The sequence below is a fragment of the Stenella coeruleoalba genome, assembly GCF_951394435.1.
Source record: "Stenella coeruleoalba genome assembly, chromosome: 2".
NCBI lineage: Eukaryota > Metazoa > Chordata > Mammalia > Artiodactyla > Delphinidae > Stenella > Stenella coeruleoalba.
The window spans coordinates 138,214,225-138,236,656 of record NC_137147.1 but is presented as its reverse complement, the minus strand read 5'-3'; the positions used below and the strand labels follow the sequence as shown (position 1 = coordinate 138,236,656).

The following is a 22,432-nucleotide window of genomic DNA, read 5'->3' as shown; positions in this document are numbered from 1 at the left end:
AAGTAAACGTCATCTCATTACACCCTTGTTTCGGTGTTATGTTTCCTTCCTCTTTGAACAAGAATAACTGTTGTTTCATGGATATTTCATCTGGAGGATGTCAGGGAGGGAGGGGAGATCTCCTTTCCACCCAGCCGACCGCCAAGCCCTTACGACTTTCCCCAGAAAAATAAATCCCAAATGATCTCAGCATCATGAATGGAAGGTTAAGAGGAGACAAACCACAAAACCCTCTTCCTGAAAGCCTGCGCGGCTAGGTGATGCCAGCAAGATGGCATCGGGGGAAAATCAGAAGGATGCGGAGCTGTTGAAGGGCAGAGATGAGGATGCGGCAGGTAACAGACACACTGGAAATGAGACCAGGTTCCCACAATGCTGTTGGGCAGGTGGCCCACCTCTGTTCTCACAAGGCTGTAGACATCTCTTCCTGGTGCACTGCCCCGGTTGGTCCTACTCACAGAGAACTAGTGGCTGTGATTAGCGGGGACACGGTGATCTTTTGATTCATTCACTCGTGACATTTTTATTGACTGCCTACTATGTGCAAGGTGTTACTCTGTGCGGGGCCCAGAGGAGAATCACATACAAATCCTGGCCTTAAGGGGCTCTGTGTTGGCTGGGAAGATTTAAAATTGTTCAGGAGCACTTCCGTTGCAAAGTGGATTAGGGTGTGTGCTCAGAGAGGGACAGATGGGTTCAGAAGAGGGATTGGTCACTTCCATCATGGGGGAGGAGGGAATCAGGGATGTCTCCACAAAGGGGGCGACCTGTAAGATTGGGTTTGAGGATGGGTAGAATTTGGGGGACGGGGAGAGCACTCCAAGTGAAGAAATGGCATGAGTAAAGGCCTGGAGCTGGGAAATCAGGGGGCAGGTGTGGGAACTCTTGGGGCGGGGATTATGGGTATCTGCTCGGATATCTCCCTGGGAGTTTTGGTCAAGGTTGGGTTCAGAGACTCTGCCCAGGAAAGAAGTGAAGGAGAGAGAATGGTCTCACTGGGGACCTTGGGTAAACTGCTAGGATTCTGAATGTATGGGGGTTCTGAGGGTGAGGACCGGACCGCCCCTGAGGGCTGAAGATTAATGTGTCTTCTCTGTCCGGTTTTTCATAAATGATGGAGATGACAATTTTCTCTTTAGTAAAATGGCACCAGTCAGAGGCAGAGAACCAACGTCACACATCACATCCGTTTACTTCAGAACCTTCCTCGGGCTCCTGGGTTTTCCAGCATCACGCCCAAGTTTCATGCGGCCACAGAGGAAACACAGTGGCTCTGCCTGCCCGGAGGGTAGTTTTATTTGAGGATTTAGTGGGGGAGGGGGAAAGGCATTTTTAAAATATTCAAACAGATGTAAACATATTAAGGAGTAAATGCATAATTTTCATGAGTATTTAAAATAGGAGACTTCATAGAAATATTAAGTTTACTTTTGGTGGGCCCTGTGGGTTCCAGTACTTGGTCTGCAGAATGACCTTGGGCAGAGTGCCCTTAGTCTCCCTACCTCAGTTTCTGCATCTGTAAAATGGGGTGGTGCTAGAATCTCTTCCTCGGGTAATGGTAAAGATTAAATGAGGTAACCTATGGGAAGTGCCTGGCGTATGGTGAAGTCAGTAATGTTGGCCGTTATTATTATTATCAGCTCTCCTGTGCACTCCGCACTTGGAGGGGTGGAGTGTGTTGGGAGGAGACGTTAAGCAGCCCCTCCCACAGACTCCCACCCCAGCTCCCTGCCTGGTATTCACAGGCCCAACCCCTACCCACCTCCCCCACTGTTTTTCATCTGTAAACCCTCTTCTCCAGCCACACTGGTGCTCTCTCTAGACTTCCCACCAGATTGGACATTCACTTCTCTTGACCTCTGTTTGAAGAAGGCTTACCTCCCTTGCCCCTCCACCCGCCTTTCTGGCCTCCTTCTCCGTGGAGCTGCAGGTGCCCTCTCCCTTCCCTGAGCCCCTTCAGCTGTTGGTTGGCACCTCTGCAGGCTGCCCTATACGGCCACCTCTCCCTTCGTATATCAACCAGCTGTGTGGCCTGGGCCACTTCCCTACCCTCTCTGAGCCTCACCCATCAGAGGAGAGTGGGGCAGCGCCTCTTGGCATCCTCAGGATTCTAATTCTGGTGCATTCCTCCTAATGGACTACTCACAGGAAAGGACAGTTCTCCCTTCCTGTAGAAGGTAGGACTTGGGTACGTGCCTCACAATTTCAAGTCTCCCTGTGTCTAATAACAGACCTGGGTACATTAGGGAGTTGTGAAAGATGCGAACAAACAGCTCAAGGAATGGAATAAATATCTAGCTGTTGACTCCTACACAGACCCAACCTAGAGACAAGCAGGGAAGTCTAGACAGCAAGTTAATATGGAACATGGCATGACACTTGGCCAGGAAACAAGAGTATTTTGTGTCAAATTGAGAATCTTTTGTTAACGGTAGCCTTGGCCCCCAGGCTACAGGTAAACTCACCGTATTGTCCTGGAAGCGTTAATTTAGGGGCACAGGCAGGAAGATTCCAGAGGTGCTTCCAGCATTTCCCAGCCTGGCACTGGAGCTCTGCCGCTTACTGTGGGAATTTGGACAAGACGTGTAACCTCTCCAAGCCTCAGTTTCCTTATCTGTGAAATGGAGATAATATCTGTCTCACAGAGCTACTGTAAAGATCCAAGAAAAATGAAATAGAGTAGTGGGATAATTATGAAGGAACAGAAGCAGAGCCAGATCAGTGGCTGGGAGTGGTGTTGGGTAGGTGGGCTTGGGCACCTGAAACAGGAAGCCATCTCAATAGGCAACTGGTTTCTCCAGCCGAGAATTTCTCACAGAGGGCGCTTGGATCACCACCACGAGAATACCTGGGAGCTTACGAAAGGGAGTCATGATTGCAGGCTCTTTGTATTGTTCTTGATTTTAATCTAAATGAATGCTTTCAACATTTCATCATTTAATATAATGTTAGCTCTTTCTGTGTGTATGGGTGTGTGTGTGTGTTTGTGTGTGTATGTGTATAAATAACCTTTATCAAGTTAAGAATATTCCTTTCTATCCCTAGTTTCCTAGGATTTTTTTTCCCCTCTAATCAGTAATAAATTTTTTTCTACCGGTATATCTTTTGAGATGGCCATATATGATTCATTTAAGTTATTAACGTGGTGAATTACATTGATTGATTTACTAATGTTAAACCAACCTTGCATTTATTTATTCATTTTATTTATTCATTTTATTTATTTATTTATTTTGGCCGCACCGCGCAGCATGCGGGATCTTAATTCCCTGACCAGGGATCAAACCTGTGCCCCCTGCAGTGGAAGTGTGGAGTCTTAACCACTGGACCGCCAGGGAAGTCCCCAACCTTGCATTTAAATATTACTTGGTCATGATGGAGTATCTTTTTAATCTATTGCTGAAATCAGCTGATAGTTTGTCTAGGATCCTTAAATCTATTTATTGAATTAGCCTGAAATTTTTCCTTCTTATACTGCCCTCCCCTGGATTGGGGATTAAGATGGTGCCAACCACAAATGAGTTGGAGAGTGTTGCCTATTTATTCTATGGAAAATATATGTAATTTTTTTTTTTTGCAGTACGCGGGCCTCTGACTGTTGTGGCCTCTCCCGTTGCGGAGCACAGGCTCCGGACGCGTAGGCTCAGCGGCCATGGCTCACGGGCCCAACCGCTCCGCGGCATGTGGGATCCTCCCGGATCGGGGCACGAACCCGTGTCCCCTGCATCAGCAGGCGGACTCTCAACCACTGCGCCACCAGGGAAGCCCAATATATGTAATATTTGTATAATATTAGAATTATACATTCCTGACAGCTTGGTAGAATTTACCTGGAAAATTGTCTGAGCAGGGCCACCATGTTGCCCACCCGAGGGAGCATCCTTTATCTCTTAGTCTACGTGAGTGACAGACCGTGGAATTGTGCGAGGAGCCACTCGATGCTACAGCTGCATTTTCTCTGTAGAAAGTTCTTTTTATAACAGTTTTGTTGAAATATAATTCACATACCATAAAATTCTCCCTTTAAGAGTATATAGCTCAGTGGGTTTTAGTATGTTGACACACACAAAGTATGTTGGACAAAACCATCGCCAAATTGAATTTTAGAACATCGTTAACACCGCAGAAAGAAACTCTACCAATTAGCAGACATTTCCCACTGCCCCCACTCGCAGGCCTATGGCAACCACTAATTTACTTTGTCTCTACGGGTTTGCCTCTTCTGAATATTTCCTATAAATGGGGCCATGCAGTAGGTGGCCTTTTGTGAATGCCTTCTTTCACTTAGCATAGTGTTCTCAAGGTTCATCTGTGCTGTAGCATGGATTAGTACTTCAGTTGTTTTTATGGCTGAATAATATTCCATTTGTGGATATACCAGTTTGTTTATTCATTCTTCAGTTGATGGACACTTAAATTGTTTCCAATTTTTGGTTATTATGAGTAACGCTATGAACATTTGTGTACAAGTTTTTTTTTTTTTTTTGCGGTTCGTGGGCCTCTCACTGTTGTGGCCTCTCCCGTTGCGGAGCACAGGCTCCGGACGTGCAGGCTCAGTGGCCATGGCTCACGGGCCCAGCCGCTCCGCGGCATGTGGGATCTTCCCATACCGGGGCTCGAACCCGTGTCCCCTGCATCAGCAGGCGGACTCTCAACCACTGCGCCACCAGGAAAGCCCTGTGTACAAGTTTTTGTGTGGCCATATTTTCAATTCCCCTAGGTACACACCTAGGAGTGGAACTGCTGGGTCACATGGTAACTCTATGCTTAACTTTTATTTTTATTGTGGCAAAATATACTTAACATAAAATTTACCATCTTAACCATTTCAAAGTGCACAGTTCTGTGGTATTAATTACATTTACCTTGTTTGGCAACCATCACCACCATTCATCTCCATTCTTTTTATCTTGAAAAACTGAAACTCTGTACCCGTTAAATAAGAACTCCCCATTTTCCCCTACCCCAGCCTCTGACAACCACCATTAATACTTTTTGTCTTTATGATTTGACTACTTTAAGTACTTCATATAAGTGGAATTATATAATATTTGTCTTTTTGTGACTTTTATTTATTTTACCTAGCATAATGTCTTCAAGGTTTATCCATATTATAGCATATACCAGAATTTCCTTCATTTTAAAGGCTGAATAATATTCCATTGTATGTACGTACCACATTTTGCTTATCCATTCATCCATCAATAAGTACTAGGTTGCTTGTATGTTTTAGCTATTGTGAATAATGCTGACATGAACATAGGTGTAGAGATAGCCCTTCAAGACCCTTCAATCCTTTTGGGTATGTACCCAGAAGTGGAATTGCTGGATCATTTGGCCATTAAAAAAAAATTGTTTTTTGAAGAACCACCCTGTTGCTTTCCACAGTGGCTGTACCATTTTACATTCCCACCAACAGTGCACAAGTGTTCCAGTTTCTCCACATCTTCACCAACACTTGTTGTTTTCTGTTTTGTTTTGTTTTTTTATAGTAGCCATCCTAATGGATATGAGGTGATATCTCATTGTAGTTTTGATTTGAATTTCCCTAAAGATTAGTTATGTTGAGCATCTTTTCATGTGCTTATTGGCCATTTGTATATCTTTGGAGAAATGTCTACTCAAGTCTTTGGCCAATTTTTAAGTTGGGTCATTTTTCTTTTTTTTTTTTTTGGGTCATTTGTCTTTTTGTTGTTGAGTGGTAAGTGTTCTTTATATATTTTTGATACAAGTCCCTTATCAGATACATGGTTTGAAAATGTTTTCTACCATTCTGTGTGTTGCATTTTCCTGTTATTGATGGTATCCTTGGAAGCACAAAAGTTTTAAAATTTAATATTATCTATTATTTTTCTTTTGTTGCTTGTGCTTTTGATGTTATAGCAAAAAAACCTTTGGCTGATCCAAGGTCATGAAGATTTACTCCTATATTTTCTTCTAAGAGTTTTATCCCTAAAATTTAAGTCTATGATCCATTTTTTTTGCGTTAGTTATTGCATGTGATGTGAAATAGGGGTCCAACTTTATTCTTTTCTTTTTTTCATGTGGGTATCAAGCAGTCCCAGCACCATTTATTGGAAAGACTATTCATTATTTTTCATTGAATTATCTTGACACCTTCATTGAAAATTGATTGACTATAAATGTGAGGGTTTATTTCTGGATTCTCAGTTCTATTCCATTGATCTGTTTGTCTCTTCTTACGTCAGTACCACCTTGTCTTGATTACTGTGCTTTGTAATGAGTTTTGAAATTGGGAAGTGTAAGTCCTTTAACCTTGATCTTTTTCAAGATTGTTTGGCTGTTCAGGGTCCCTTGCATTTCCTTAAGAATTTTAAGATCTATTTGTCAATTTCTGCAAACAGACAGACCAACAAAAAAACCAGGCAGGATTTTGAGAGAGATTGTACTGAATCTGTTGATCAGTTTGGGGGGCATTACCATCTTAATTATATTAAGTAAATTAAACCCATGAATATGGGCTGTCTTTTCATTTGTCTAGTTATTCTTTAATTTCTTTCAGTGATGTTTTGTAGTTTTCAGTATACAAGTCTTGCACCATTAAAATGATTTGTTAAATTTATTTCTAAGTATTTTATTGTTTTTGATACTGTTGTAAGTGGAATTGTTTTCTTAAATTCATTTCAGATTGTTATTGCTAGAATATAGAAAACTGAGTTTTGTATATTTATCTTATATCCTGCATGCTTGCTGAACTAATTTATTAGTTCTAATAGTATTTTAGTGGTTCCTTTAGGAATTCCTGTATGTAAGATCATGTCATCTGCAAATAGAGATAGTTTTGCTTCTTCCTTTTAATCTAGTTGCTTTTTATTTCTTTTTCTCGTCCAGTTGACCTAGCTAGAATCTCCACTACAATGCTGCATAGAAGTGGTGAGAGCAGACATCCTGATCATAGGGGAAAAGCATTCCATTAAGTATGTTAGCTGTGGGTTTCTCGTAGATGGCCTTTGTTGGTTTAAAGAAGTTCTATTACTATTTTGTTGAGTATTCTCTTATCATGAAAGGGTATTGGATCTTGTGACATGCTTTTTCTGTGTCTATTGACATGAATATGTCATTTTTGTTTTTCTGTTCTCTTCTTGGTTAATCTTGTCAGTTTGTCTTTTTTTAAAAAAAAATTGAAAAGAAGATGATTTGGGCTTTGTGGAGCCTCTCTATTATGTACTTTATATCTCTAATGTCTTTTTGTTATTTTTATTATTTTCTTTCTACTTTGGGTTTATTTTGCTGTTACTGCTCTAACTTCGTAAGTTAATCACTCTACCATTGTAATGTAAGCAATTAAATATATATATATTTCTCTCTAAGTATTGCTTTAACTGCAGTCCACATATGCAGTTCTAATTAATTTCTAACTTCCATTTTGATTTTTTATGCAACTTAACGATTGCTCAAGGTATCCATAATTGAAATGTGTTAAAAATCTTTCCTAATGGTGTCAGATTTGTGAATTACTCCTTGTAGGTAAGTCAATTTTTGCTTTATATATTTTGAGCCTGTGTTTTTTAGGTCCATCCAAGTTTGTAATTGTATCTTTCCGGTGAAGTAAAGTTCTTATTATTTCTAAAAAGTGATTCTCTTGGGGCTTCCCTGGTGGTGCAGTGGTTGAGAGTCTGCCTGCCGATGCAGGGGACACGGGTTCTTGCCCCGGTCCGGGAAAATCCCACATGCCGTGGAGCGGCTGGGCCCGTGAGCCATGGCCGCTGAGCCTGTGCGTCTGGAGCCTGTGCTCCGCAACGGGAGAGGCCACAACAGTGAGAGGCCCGCGTACCACAAAAAAAAAAAAAAAAAAAAAAAGTGATTCTCTTTATATCTAGTAATGCTTTTTGTCTTAGCATCTGTCTGATAGTTGTACAGTGACTCCAGTTTTGTTGTTTTCATTATGTGTCTGGTTTATTTCTTTCCTTACTTTGACTTGTAATCTCTCCCAGTCCTTATATTTTAGTTGTGTCTCATGTAAATGGCACATAGTTGGATTTCATCTAGATTGACAATATTTGTCATTTAAAGGGACGGTTTAGTCTGTTGATATTTATAATGAGTATTGAAATATTTGCATTTATTTTGATCATCTTATGTGCTTTCTATTTGTCCTGTTTTCTCTGTTGCCCTTCCCTTCCTGCGCTCTTTAATTGAGTTTTACATTCTTCTTTTCTTTTTCCTTTTGAACATGCTGTTTTCTCCTGCCCTTGTTTTATAATTAATATGCTAGAAATATTCTCTGAATTCATCAGCTTAATGGTTACTTCAGCTGTCTTTACATGAATAACTGTAGGAAGCAGGAAGGGCTAGGCTATGCTGAGTTTAAACATTACCCCAGATAGCTCAGTGACTTAACAGAGCAAAGGTTTATTTCACCCTCACATTACATAGCTAAGTGGTCAGTGAGGAATTGTGAAGGGCCCAGGCAGATGGAAGGTCTGCCACCTCATAGCTGCTCCATCTGGAACATGTGGCCTTCTAGGTCGCCACAGAAGGGGAAGAGAGAGAGGTGTCTTAGGTTGGGTTTCCCAGAAACAGGCTCTGAGACAAAGATGTACATGCAAGAAGTTCATGAGGGAGTGTTCTCAGCAACACCTGTAAGGAAGTGGGGGAAGCACGCTTGGATAGAAGGAGAAGTTGCATCAGAGGCCTCTGCTGACCACCCAGGGAGCTCTGGAGTGGGGTTGACCCTTCAGAGTTGTCCCCAATGAGAAAAGAAGGCCAGGACTTTGTATCCATCCTTAGTGGGTATGTGCTGCCCCTGTACAGTGAGCATAATGTGGTCAAGGTAGCAGCCTTTGGCCAAAAGTGATTCTCAGAGAGGGATAGTGGCTCAGTTCTGAAAAGGGGAAGAGTTGCATCCCCAGTCCATCATGACGTCTCCTACAAGAAGGCATTGTTCTTCAACTGCCCTGGCCTGGAATTAACTTTAACCAGAAATAGTCAACATGGCCCCAACCTAACGACAAGACAGTCTGAGAAATGTAAGAAAGCACATGTGATACTTGGTGAGCACCACCTGTCTCTACCATGCCTCACTTAACTTCTTGGATCTGAGGACTGGTGACTTGCAACAGTTCTAGACGTTTACCAGTTAACTCTTCAAATATCACATCAGAACCATTATATTTTCTCCTTCTAGAGAAATACTCGTTATGTCTCTTGTTTGCTTTTTCACATCTTCTGTCTCTTAATCTCTCTGGACCGCATCCTGGATACTTTCTTTGGATCTACTTTCAGTTGACTAATTTCCTTGTCAGCTTCGTCTAGTCTGCTCTTTATCCTTTCAGTGACTTTTAATTTCAATTATTATTTTTTTTAATTTCTAAAAGTTATATTAGGGTCTTTTCAAATCTGCTTGCTTATTGTTCATATTTTTAAGCTCTTTAAACACATTGAACACAGTTATTTGACATTTCAGTATCTGTTCTTTGATCTCTCTTTCTGCTATCTCCTGTTTTGCTGTTTCTCATTCATGGCATTTTGTTTCTGGGTGTGTGCATGCTTGTTTTTTTTGTTTTTATTTTTTTATTTTTTAACAGCTTTATTGGAGTACAGTGCATGCTTGTTTTAACGTAGAAATCCTTCAGAGAGGATTTGCATTTGTTTCGTTGCTTACCTGAGGGAACTACAAAACTTTGACCTCTATCTATTTGTAACCACTTAAAATTTTCCACTTGAGAGTTCTTGGACCGCAGTGGTAGTGTGGATTTGGACCACAAACCCCTGTGAAGATGAACTGATGGTTCTGAATTCTTGAGATTTTTTTTTCAGGGAGACAACTTTTGTAATTATATTGTTCTGTCTGGTAGGATTTATTTTACATTCACTTATCTTGAAAGTCCTGGCTTTATTGATGAGTTCTCCTATTAGATTCCCTGCCTTTGATGGGCCTTGGATTTCATCTCTCATTTGCAAATGCTGGCAGCAGAAACTCTGATGGTGAAAGCAGCGTACCTCCCAGGGTTCCTGGTTTCCCTTTGTTTTGAGGGTTTTGTGACTTCCTTGCTTTTGTGCCATCTTGCTGATAGATTTATCCAGCGTAGAATGCAGGCTTCATCCAGCATTTTAGTTGTTTTCGTTGGAAGGATCCTTCATGACATCTCATCGACCATCATTCTGCCAGAACCAGATGTTCCCCAGCTATTCTTCCAGGTCCTTCCTGCATCACACGGGTCCAGTGATCCCTTCCTTCTGAAAACTTGCGTAACATCTAGTATATCCATGAAATGTTTGTAGCAATCCTTGGTTCCACCAGGCTGGGTGCAGTGAAGCATCCTGGGCTTTTCCATCTAACAAACTAGGAGTTGCATTTTGGTTCTGCTATTTCTTATGAAATAGCAGATGAAGCTCCATCTCACCGAGCTTCAGTTTCCTGATCTGTAAAATGGGCTTGACAATCCCTACCTTTCAGTGCTCTCACGATGAGCAAATAAAATCGGGTCTGCCCCTGCCATGTGCTGGATCTGAATCAGGAGAACAAATAGAGGCCACAGACCATATGCCTAAATATGTAAAAGTCACAAATGAAGCTCATAGTTATATAAATTCTACCTTGACAAATATTCCTTCATAATGACAAAAAACAATATGTAAAGCTCCGATTTTTGTATAGCTAACGCCAGCAAAATGTCAAAGCAGCTAAACTTAATTATTATCGCACATGTTTGGATATAATGTTGATGGATTAGTGATGTTTAGATGGGCATAACATACATAATTCATACATTTACATGTTTATTCTGTAAAATTTATTTTTCTTGCCTTCATTTCAGCAAAATTTTGAGATGTTGTAATCAACATTATCACATAATTTGTGTTCTGTTAACAGTGATGTCAAAATAGACCATTATTCTTGAATCACTGTAGTTCTTAGATTTTTTTTTTAAATTTTAATTAATTTCATTTGGGAGAAACTTCTGTTGAGTTTTTACTCAGTTCTGCTGAGGCAGAGCAACTGGAATTATCAAAAAATATTCTTAAAGCCACATTTAGAATCAGGAATGAGTATAAAATTTACATACCAAGTTCAGACATTGTAATGAGGTTTCGTATGATAGAATTAAGCGGGAAAATTATTAAATATTTTAATTTCATATGGCTCGCCATCTTTTATGTTGCTGTTTTCACTTTCTTAAAACAATATCTAGATCCATATAGTACTTACTTGATTTTTCTTTTTCCAAGAAAAAAATAGAAAGAAAACAAAATAGCATCTTGCTCAGTCAAAATTATACCTCAGTCTGCAATGGCCAGAAAAGTAATTTCTGTGGGAATCAGTTTCAGGATTGTTTGTATGTGAACCTTCTCTTTCACAGTCCACAGACATTTTTGTTTCCTTATTTGAATTTTATTTTATTGGAATATCGTTTTTGTTGCATATTTCATGTGTGGCTTCTTTAGTTTAGAAAAGTCCTAGACATATTTAAAATAATAAATACGCATTTTTAATCCCTTTAAAATGAAATAACCAAACTAGATTTTTTTTTTGTAGGCTTTTGCTAACAACATCCCATAACATATATCTGTGGACAGCTCAGGTTCAAACCAAAGATGGGATTTGCTCTGTATTTGAGGACCTTCTGTTGTTTCACTGATTTCTTTCAGTCATCTTGCATCTTGCCTAAATTTTACCTAAGTGTTTAATGATATTTATTTGGCATTCCCATTGCAAGAATAAGAGTAGTTTGTGGTCAAATTTGATATGTGTTTCAGGAAGATATCCCATATTGGGGAAGTTTCTGTGGATGTCATATATAATCTTTGAATTGTTCCAAAGGAAGGCATCAATTCTCCTAGTAAGAAATTGAAACCATGTGTTGCCATCTCCAGCTCTAAGAATGCTTTTGGATTTTTGGACAAATCCTGACCTTGTATTAGTTTTCTGTTGTTGCCATAGCAAATTACCACAAATCTGATGGCTTAAAAAAGAAGATAAATTGATTACCTTACAGTTCTGTAGGTTAGAAATCTCACATGGGTCTCGCTAGGCTAAAATCAAAGTGTCGATGGAGGCTCTCTGGGGAGAACCTGTTGCCTTTTCCAGCTTCTGGCAGCCACCTACAGCCCTTGGCTCCTGGCCCACTCCCTCCATCTGCAGAGCCAGCAATGTTGCATCTCTCGACCCTTCTTCATAGTCACATCCCCTTCTACCTCTCCCTTCCACTTTTAAAGGTTTTTTTAAAAAATTTATTTATGTTATCTATTTATTTTTGGCTGCGTTGGGTCTTCATTGCTGTGCGCGGGCTTTCTCTAGTTGCGGTGAGCGGGGGCTACTCTTCGTTGCGGTGCGTGGGCTTCTTATTGCGGTGGCTTCTCTTGTTGCGGAGCACGGGCTCTAGGCGCGCCGGCTTCAGTAGCTGTGGCTCGCGGGCTCTAGAGCGCAGGCTCAGTAGTTGTGGCACACGGGCTTAGTTGCTCCGCGGCATGTGCGGTCTTTCCGGACCAGGGCTCGAACCTGTGTCCCCGCATTGGCAGATGGATTCTTAACCACTGCACCACCAGGGAAGTCCTCTCCCTTCCGCTTTTAAGAACCTCGTGATTACATTAGGCCTACCTGGATAATCAAGATAATCTCCCTATTTTAAGGTTAGCTGATTAGCAACTTTAATACCATCCCGTGACCTTAATTCCCCTTTGCCGTGTAACCTAACATATATACAGGTTCTGGCGATTAGGACATGGACATCCTTGAGAGGCAATTATTTTGCCTACCACAGACTCTCAAATCATGTTATCGCAAGCTTGCCCATGGCAGATTTTTAAATCAATGCCTAAATTCTAAGATTCTTTTTCTAGTTCTTAAATCAAAGACTGTATTATTATAATAAAGTAAAACTGATGGAATGCTCCATTGTTTCAACTTCGTCACTTTCTTCTTCTGCAGATCAACGCTCCGTATAATGTTCGTCATTCAGTGGGGCGTCTCACCCTGGTACACCTACCTGTACTGAGTAACATTTACTTTTTAAAAACATCCTATGTGTCTTTGTTTGTTTCACTTTATTGCTCATTAAAGTACTAATATCCTTCAGATCCTCCATCCTAGATACGGTGATCATTTGCTTCACTGCTTTGTATCCATCTTACATGTTCGGCCAGAAGAAGTTTACCATCATGTATAAATATTGTCCTGCATGTATGGAAAGCATCGTTATGCTTGACTGAATATTAGACACTTATTTTTTAAAGAACATCACCCCAGTGTTCTAAATTGACCTTTATCTGTAATTACTTAATACCAACAATGGTTGGCTATTAATTCTGCCAACTTACAGTTCTAGTAATTGCATGTGGCTTGTATACCAGTGATGTTTTATGTGTTTTAGATTGAGAACCTAAGTGTTCTCTTTTACCAGGACCAAGCATGGTCCGTCCTGCATGAGACAGTGGCTTGGTGTCCGACCCAGTGTCAGGCACGTGGCAGATACTCACTAAATGACTGGTTATACTCGATACAGCAATTTGTGGCCTGCTCTCTTCCTCCCCATTCTATCCATGCCTCTGCCTACCAGCACCTCACCAGACTCCTCGCTGGTCTCTCACTGGCCCCTCCCTTGCTTTTCGTGCCTGTGTCTTTGGGTTCATCTTAACATACCTAAAGGGCACCTCCTCTTCTGTGATGAACTACAGATGCTGGACAGGGAGGTGACAGCACGATGCTGAGGCAGGAGCCTGGGCTGGGAAGCCGGAGATAGCTGCAGAATCAGCGTGTGCTGGGAGTGTGTTGGAAATGAAGATTCACCCCGGCCCCACCGAACTGCAGTAAGATCCCTAGGTGATCTGCAGACACCTGCAGAAGAAAGTTGGAGAGGCACTGGCTTAGAGACTTTGTCCCCCAACCTCACCACTTGCACTTTGTATGAGCTCAAGCTGCTGTAAAAAGTACCACAGACGGGGTGGCTTAAACAACAGAAATTTATTTTCTCACAGTTCTGGAGGCTGGAAGTCCGAGATCAAGGTGCCGGCAGGGCTGGCTTCTTCTGAGGCTTCTCCTCAGCTTGCAGAGGGCCACCTTCTTGCTGTGTCCTCACATGGTCATCCCTCTGTGCACGCACATCCCTGGTGTCTCCCTCTGTGTCCAAATTTCCTTTTCTCGTGAGGGACACCAGTTAGATTAGATTAACTGTCTTGTTTTGACTTAGTCACCTCTTTAAAGACTATCTCCAAGTACAGTTATATTCAGAAGTGCTGGAGTTAGGGCTTCAACATATAAATTTTGTGGGAGATGCAATTCAGAACAATGACATCACTTTAAAGAAGAAGCAACTAAGGTTCAGAGAAGTGTGTGACGGTCCACAATGACACTGCAGGCTGAGAGGTGAGAGCTTCATCTCCGACAAGCCCTCTGGAGTGGCAGGGAGGATAGTGTGAGAGACCAGGACACGGAGTCTGATGTCTCAGCTTTGCTCCCACTACTTCTGTGATCCTCGATAAATGCCTTAACATCCACAGACCTTAGTTTCCTTTTCTGTGAAGTGGGGACAGTAAAAGGCCGTCCCTCACGTGGCCGTGAGGATTCAGTGAGATCTAGATGGGAAATGCAGATTACCATGCCAAGGCCGGTGGCCTGCTGACCCCGCTCTGACAGCCTCTGTGCTTTTCCTGCCATCAAAATCCTCTCTTATTTACTGCTAGCCAGAATGCCTGATTATTTTCCCCAGGTGATTTGCAGTGTAATAGCTGGAAAAACCAAGGGTTTAAAATGGTCACAGTGGAATTTCAGGCATCGGCTGGCAGGGGCACAGGGCTGTTCTTGAAAGCCGAGTTCGTGACAGGCAGTAAGAGAAAAACCCGCTGACGTGCCCTTGCCCTTCCACCTGGCTGCCTGGGGGTTCTCGCTCCTAAATTATAGGCCACGCGCAATTTGATTTCGTTTCATTCTAAATTGCCCAGCCTGCAACCTGGGAGGAAATCAATTCTGCTGTGCAAATATGCCAGCGCCTGCTAACTTTGGGCCGCTTACAGATGAGGCCCAGTTACGGAGTATTAAGGCAATGACCACAGTTTGCCTTTGGGGGGTCAAACTAGGCACGAACGCAAAATTGTTTTCAAGTGTTTTGCTGTTCAGATTTATGTAGCATGCATCCTGTAAGGATCTATTCTATGCAAAGTGCTTTGCTAAGGCTGGAGCCGGACAATGGAGAGAACGTGTCTCCCTTCCTGTGCTTGGAGGGGCTCAGAGGCAGAATCACTCTTCTGAGACAGAGGGGCTCCCTTTCTTTTATCCATCCTTTATCCATCTATCATTTTTTTTTTTTTTTTGGAGGGGCTGCTTAAAATCCTACCCCCATGTCTGGCGTCAGGATAGCCGGTGAGAGGAAAGCAGGTTCTTTTAATCTGCACCCAACCCTGGCTTTGGTGGTAAGGCATTCTCCCCAGGTCTGGGGCTAGATTCTTCAGTGTGGTCAAGTTGTCTAGTTTGTGGACTTCCCAGCTCCTCTGTTCCCCTCTGGCTTTTGACTCTATCAGCATCCTCTCTTGCCTCCCAGAATGCAGGGTCCAAAGAGAGAAGGACAGTAGTCATATCCTGAGTCACCGTGGACAAAATGTGGGAGACTCCCCCCTGCTCTGGGTCCTGTCCATCCACCGTCCAGCTGTGGCTGTCACTGCATCTGAGCTGTCCTGCAGCCCCGCCCTGCTTCCTCCCTGTGTGTCACCCTCACATGCCCAGGGCTCCATAGGCCCCTTGTCGTAAGATCTCCTGCTATACGGGATCTGCTGAACTTATTCACATGAAGCAGTGAATAATTAATAACAATTGCTCCTTTCTGGAGTCCTTGCATTTTAACAAGAGGCCAGTGCTTTAATAAAAAAAAAAGAGGGCTTCCCTGGTGGTGCAGTGGTTGAGAATCCGCCTGCCAATGCAGGGGACATAGGTTCGAGCCCTGGTCCGGGAAGATCCCATATACTGCAGAGCAGCTAAGCCCGTGCGCCACAACTACTGAGCCTGCGCTCTAGAGCCTGCGACCACAACTACTGAAGCCCACTTGCCACAACTACTGAGTCCGCGCGCCTAGAGCCCATGCTCCGCAATGAGAAGCCACCACAATGAGAAGCCCGCGCACTGCAACGAAGAGTAGCCCCCGCTCACCAAAACTAGAGAAAGCCCGCGCGCAGCAGCGAAGACCCAACACAGACAAAAATAAAATAAATAAATTTATTTAAAAAAAATTTTTTTAAGGAAGAAAGCAATAAACATAACAGGTAGAATGATAGGCCTGTAGTTTCTGCTGGAGGGCCTTACGCGTGCCTGCAAGCACGCGCCATCGTCCTCGCTTGAATCAAAGGCTGAAGGCCATGAGCCCGTTTGCCGCCTTGTCAGCAACCCTGGTGGGTGGGCAGCTGCAAGCCGACATGCCTGCTGCCCATTAGAGAAGCTTGTCCACTGAAAACCGGGGATGTCAGCAGAAATGCACAGTGAATCAAAAACTGGAACAAATCGCTTTAATTAGCTAAAACCCAAACCTAATTCAAACAGTATTTCTTCACTGGACCATGAACCAACTTCATTCTCCCCCTGTCCCTAGTTGACTAGTTTCACCCAGAATTGAACCAAGATGGGAATGTGCTCACCGTCTGGTGAGCAAAGGCCCCCCATTTCATAGGTGTGGACACTGAGTCCTGAGAGTTGTGGCCCAGCTCAAGGTCATAGGGCACTTAATGGGCCCAGATTTGACTCTTTACTCTGATATCCCCTTACTAATTTCTCCACTATTCCATGAGACCTGTTGACTCAGAACCTCAAGAGATAGTCCAAGTTATGCCATACATTGTGTATTCTTTTAAAAAATTAAAAAAAAAATTTTTGGCTGCGTTTGGTCTTTGTTGCTGTGCACGGGCTTTCTCTAGTTGTGTTCAGCAGGGGCTACTCTTCCTTGCGGTGCACAGGCTTCTCATTGCACTGGCTTGTCTTTGTTGCGGAGCACAGGCTCTAGGCGTGCAGGCTTCAGTAGTTGTGGCTTGTGGGCTCAGTAGTCGTGGCTCACGGGCTGTAGAGCGCAGGCTCAGTAGTTGTGGCACACGGGTTTAGTTGCTCCGCGGCATGGGGGATCTTCCCAGACCAGGGCTCGAACCCGTGTCCCCTTCATTGGCAGGTGGATTCTTAACCACTGTGCCACCAGGGAAGTCCTTACATTGTCTATTCTTGTGGTTTTTGTTTTGATTATTTATTTATTATTTTTTAACCCATTTTTAAAAATTGAAGTATAGTTAATTTACAATGTTGCGTTAGTTTCAGGTGTACAGCAAAGTGATTCAGTTATCATATATATTCTTTTTCGGATTCTTTTCCATTATAGGTCATTACAAATATTGTGTATTTTTGAATCAAGATCCTCTCTTAAACTAAGAAGTTGGTAACCCAAATGGGAAATGGGTGGTTAGGTAGGAATTCTCCCAGCCTTCCATTCCTCCCACAGCCCTAGAAGATCAGAGGGAAACCTTTAAAATTGATTGTGATTCAATTTACATTACGATTACTAATATTGTCATTGTCATTATTTGCCTCAGTTAATCTACTTATTTTTACTTACCTCTCAAAGTTATAACAACATTCAGCTAAGTCAGTGGTTCTTAACTGGGGGAGATTTTGCCCCCAGGGACATTGGCAATTTCGGGAGACATTTTTGGTTGTCACGTTACTGCTAAACAATGCCTAGGACAGCTCCACCCCCAGCACAAAGAATTGTCTGGCCCCAAATGTCAACAGGGTCGAGACTGAGAAACCCTGATCTGATCAACACAAAAGGGGGAGAAAATCTGCAAATCCTGCTAGTTCAACAAATGAAACTGTTTCCTTTTCCGTGTTTCTCCCAGTCTCCACCCCACTATGTGTACTTAAAATTTCTATAGTTCTGTCATCATGGCAGGAATACAGTTGACATCCCACTTTTTTTCACTTAATATCGCATCCTGAGCTTTTGACCCTCATGCCTCATCGTCTCTATAATTACCATTTTTAATGGATGTGATGCAGTCCTCCAAGCAGGTTGACACCCCCTATTTTACCTGACCCGTCCAAGTTCTCATCCGGAATGGTTACTGAGAGCCTTGCCAGGCGGGCTGCGCGGGGTAGGGAGCTTGCGTGGGCCCTGCTGTGACCAGCCTTCTCCTCCGCCTGCAGCGCAGGCTGATGCCATCATAGTTTTCATCGTCAGCAGGCCTTTATGAAGCACCTTGGTGAATATATCCTGGCCCCGGCGGGGAGGGATCTTCCGCAGAGGTCATCCCACCAGCCCCTGACATCCAAGGCTTGTTGGCTCGAACAGGCAGCATATATGTCAACCAACCACGAAGGCATCCGAAGACTGGGCTGTAGGCCCCAGGCACAGGGTGTGAAAGCTGATTCTTAGGCAATATTCATGACAGGAGTAAGTGCATCTGGAATGCAAAGACAGGCTGGATCCCCAAAGGGAGTCAGGGCCTTGAATCCTCTCCTCCCCCTGACTGCAGGCTTCTGGAAGGACGTGGGAGTTTAGAAGCGATGGGAGGGAGGCAGGTGAAGGACCTGGGGTCAAGTGTTCCAGGCTCCAGTGTACAAGTGCACAGCCTGGGAGAAAACTAGAGACTACCGGAGACGTTCCTCCCGAGACCTTCCCGCCACCCTCTCGTCTCACCTCGGCGCCCCTTTCTCTTCCCCCTGCAGGTGTTCCACGAGCAGGGCATCCTCTTCGGCTACCGACATCCACAGAGTTCCGCCACGGCCTGTCTCCTCAGCCTTTTCCAAATGACCAATGAGACCCTCAACATCTGGACGCACTTGCTGCCCTTCTGGTACCTCCCAGCCCCCTGGACCAGCTGCTCACTCAGAGCCTGGGGACTGGGGCTTCTTTAAACACAGCTGGGGTGGAGAGAGCTGAGATTCCGTGATGGGATTTGGGGGACTCCCCCGTGGTGCTGGGAGGCGTGGCGGTCTGCTGCTGGGGTGAGCTCTAGGACCCAGATTGTGGTAGGATTGGAGGGGCTCCTGGAATCTCCCCGGTCTTTCCCTGCTCCCCTGCTTCGGGTCCTGACTTGAGAGGATTGTCTTATTCGGTCTTGGAGGCTTTCTGGGTCTTTTGGAAGCCCTGGCTAAAATTCCCTAGCTTCGGCAAGTCACTTAATCTCTCTGGGCTTCGCATTTTCCCACACGCAGAGCAGGTTAGCCTGCGCCTTTCCGGGGGTTGCCTTGAGGATTAGGGGATGAGGCATTGGAAAAGGCATTGGGCACGGAGCTGTGGGTGCCTGGGACCACAGCAGCTGTGAGGCATTTGGTCAGGCAGCACTGAAACGGAGCCAGCCGAGAGAACGCTCCGGCACGTGCACACGCACAATGGGAGCTGCCAGGAAGGTGAGGAGGGACCTGGCTGAGAAAGGTGGGGACCGAAGACCAGCTTCACATACCTGGTGCCTGTGCGTAGCGAGTGAAGGGTGGAGATGGGGTCATAGTATACGAGAGCTGGAAGGACCATGGGAGTCATGCGGGCCACCAGCCGACTCAGGCCACCACTGGCTGACACAGATGCGGCCCAGAGAAAGGAGTGACTTGCTTACATCCCCTGGCAAGTTCTGGCACAGGTTAGTCTCTGGACTCCCCCTCCCAATCATATTGAGAGTAGGAAGAGAGTAGGAAGGACCCCAGGGCGTGCTGCAGGCAGAGAGAGGGGCCCGAGGACGGGGTCCTGCCTGGCCAGCAGTTAGAGACAGACCCAGGGCAAAATGCAGGGGAAGGCTGCTTGGTGCCAGAAACGTCGCCAGTGGAGAAGAGGGAGAGCTCAGGCTTGGGGTGGGATAGGACCACCTGTAAAGAAGCCCTAGCGCCTGCAGACTGGTCGGGGTGGCAGCAAGATCTGCTCACAGAGGCTGCTCGTTGTTTTAAATTTAAGTCAACTGGACGCACTTGCTGCCCTTCTGGTACCTCCCAGAAGGGTAAAAAGTCTAAATGATAATAAATGATAACATTGCAGAAGGGAGTAGAGTCGGCGTCTTCCCCCGGCCCCTCTGCGTCCTCTCTGGAGCCGCCGGGGTGACCTGCTGCTCGTGCATCCTCCCAGAATGCTTTTCTAGAGACTCGAGCATCTGTGACATGTGTGTACACCCAGCACCTGGTTCTTTCCTCCCTTGCTTTTCCCTCAGAGATCTCTTGTCTGACCTTCACAGAAGCCTCTCTGGCTTTTGAGCGGTGTCCCATTTTCTGGATGAACCACAGGTAACTTAGGCTATTTTGAAGTTTGTGCCAGCCTGACCATCCCTGTTTGCGGGGCTTGAGTTGCTGTGCGCAGATCCCGTTGTAGCTGTTGTACAGCTGAGACATGCTGGCAGGGGCCACCCCACTGGGCATGATGCCCCTGTACTGCCAGGCCCTGAGAGCGCAACAGAGCAGCAAGGAGGGCTTGGGAGAGCCGGAGAAAGATGCCCCAGGGAAGCGGGCCTCGGGCGTAATCGCGAGATGATAAAAGGGTACATTTTGAAAAATAGCAGATAGCTTAAGCTTGATTTCTGCTGGGACAGGAGGGAAGAGATCACAAATGTAGCCAGAGAAGCTAGCGATGTTCTTGGGGTTCCTGCGTGAAAAGCTTTTCGTCCCTTCCCTGGGAGAGTTTGTGGGCAAGGGGCCTGGCTCTCTAGTAGAGGTTTGTGGAAGCGGGCAGCTCTATAAGCAAGAACCCCACGCATGGGTTGTAGGTTAGGCAGATCTGACACAGAGCTGTGCAGTGTCTCCATGTAGAGAAGGGTCTGGAGGCCTAGGCTTAGCCGTGGGACCAGGCCCCTCAGAAAAGAGATGGTGAGATTAGTGGAGGAATAACATGGAAGAGGGGGGAGAAAATCGTCCTGTTGTCTTCCAGACTTTCCAGACCCCACAGAGGGGACTGCTTCTCTTTGAGGTGCCCTCCTGCAAGGGGAACTTGGACCAACCACAGGGATGACGACAAGGTCGAATTTGGATCCCATGAGGAATGGTTGAATAAACCGAGGTTTTTTTTTTTTTTGCGGTACGCAGGCTTCTCACTGTCGTGGCCTCTCCCACTGCGGAGCACAGGCTCCGGACGCGCAGGCTCAGCGGCCATGGCCCACGGGCCCAGCCGCTCCGCGGCATGTGGGATCCTCCCGGACCGGGGCACGAACCCGCGTCCCCCGCATCGGCAGGCGGACTCCCAACCACTGCGCCACCAGGGAAGCCCTAAACCGAGGTTTTTTAATGTGAAGCTCAGAGAGGTGTGAGGGCTTATGAAGACAGCCTTGAGATATCTGATGGGTTTGTTTTCTGTTGCGCTCATGGGGAGACCTAGGGCTGATCCAGTGGAGGGAGATTCCAGGGAGACAGATGGAGGCTCAGTGACACTTTGCAACACTCAGAGCTGCCTCAAGAGAGGGTGAGCTCCCCGTCCCTGGAAGCATGCAAGCTGAAGCTGGAGAGTCACCTGGGCAAGATGCTGTAAAAGGGATCTGTCAGCACACGCAGGGGGAGGGGACTGGACCATTGCCCATCCTGCCTATTTCCAACCAAAAAGGACCCCACTCACCCTTCCTCGCTCATGGCATGTCACCAAAGCGAGACCATGTAGGAGCCGGTCATCCCAGGGAAATGGAAGGCAGCTTAGGTCGGCTGAGGACTGTATGAAGGGCCCCTGTCTCGGAGGTTGAGGGTGTCCCCCTGTGTTCCAGGTTCTTCATGTGGAGGTTTGTGGGCACCCTGCGTGTGACGGACGTCCTGAATGACAGCTACTCCTGGCCTCTGCTCGTGTACATGGGCGCTAGCTGTGTGTACCCCCTCGCATCCAGCTGTGCACACACCTTCAGCTCCATGTCCAGGAACGCCCGGCACATCTGCTACTTCCTGGACTACGGCGCCGTCAACCTCTTCAGCCTGGGTACGTCAGGCCCTGCCCTTGTCTCCTCTTCCCTGGGACTGAACCCCCTGCATCTTCCCCTGGGAGCTGGGGTCACCGTGAGGCTCTGGTGGGCTTCCGGAAGAGTCACCGCAATGCCAGTGCCCCTGCCCGGGTGACGGATGAGTGTTTTATAAGAAACTTGTCCAAAGGCCTTCTGGCAAATATTTAACAACTGGCTCTCTGTGGACAAAAGTCCCGGTCCGTGGTGTTGGCAGGTTTGCTGTGGTGTAAATACTCCTGCCACGGCCGGCTTCAAGCCGACATCACTGAGCACAGGGCTGGGGAGAGATGCATGGTAGGTCCCCATTACGTAGCAGTTCCTCTGTACAGATACAGCGGGTGCATTGACTGAACAGTTGTTACTCTCGTTAATATGATGGATAGCATTGTAAGTTTATGTCATTCAATTTGTTTTTTTATAAATTTTATGTATGCATTGGCTGCGTCAGGTCTTCCTTGCTGTGTGCAGGCTTTCTCTACTTGCGGTGAGCGGGGGTTACTCTTCGTTGTGGTGCACAGGCTTCTCATTGCAGTGGCTTCTTTTGTAGCGGAGC

The 22,432-nt window shown here is 45.3% G+C and overlaps 1 protein-coding gene across 5 annotated transcripts in view; it reads left to right on the top strand.

Annotated features, from left to right (window-relative positions):
- PAQR5 (progestin and adipoQ receptor family member 5) overlaps positions 1–22,432 on the top strand; it is an 87,940-nt gene that overhangs the window by 45,008 nt on the left and 20,500 nt on the right. For 3 of the 5 annotated variants that reach the window (XM_079913405.1, XM_079913406.1, XM_079913404.1), the window contains 2 exons: positions 18,653–18,780; positions 21,652–21,857. In XM_079913405.1, the coding sequence (XP_079769531.1) occupies positions 18,653–18,780; positions 21,652–21,857 (334 nt within the window). Of the gene's footprint in view, positions 1–1,265; positions 1,289–6,852; positions 6,939–18,251; positions 18,378–18,652; positions 18,781–21,651; positions 21,858–22,432 lie in introns of those variants that run through there. The other 2 variants (XM_079913408.1, XM_079913407.1) reach the window with 2 other exon arrangements.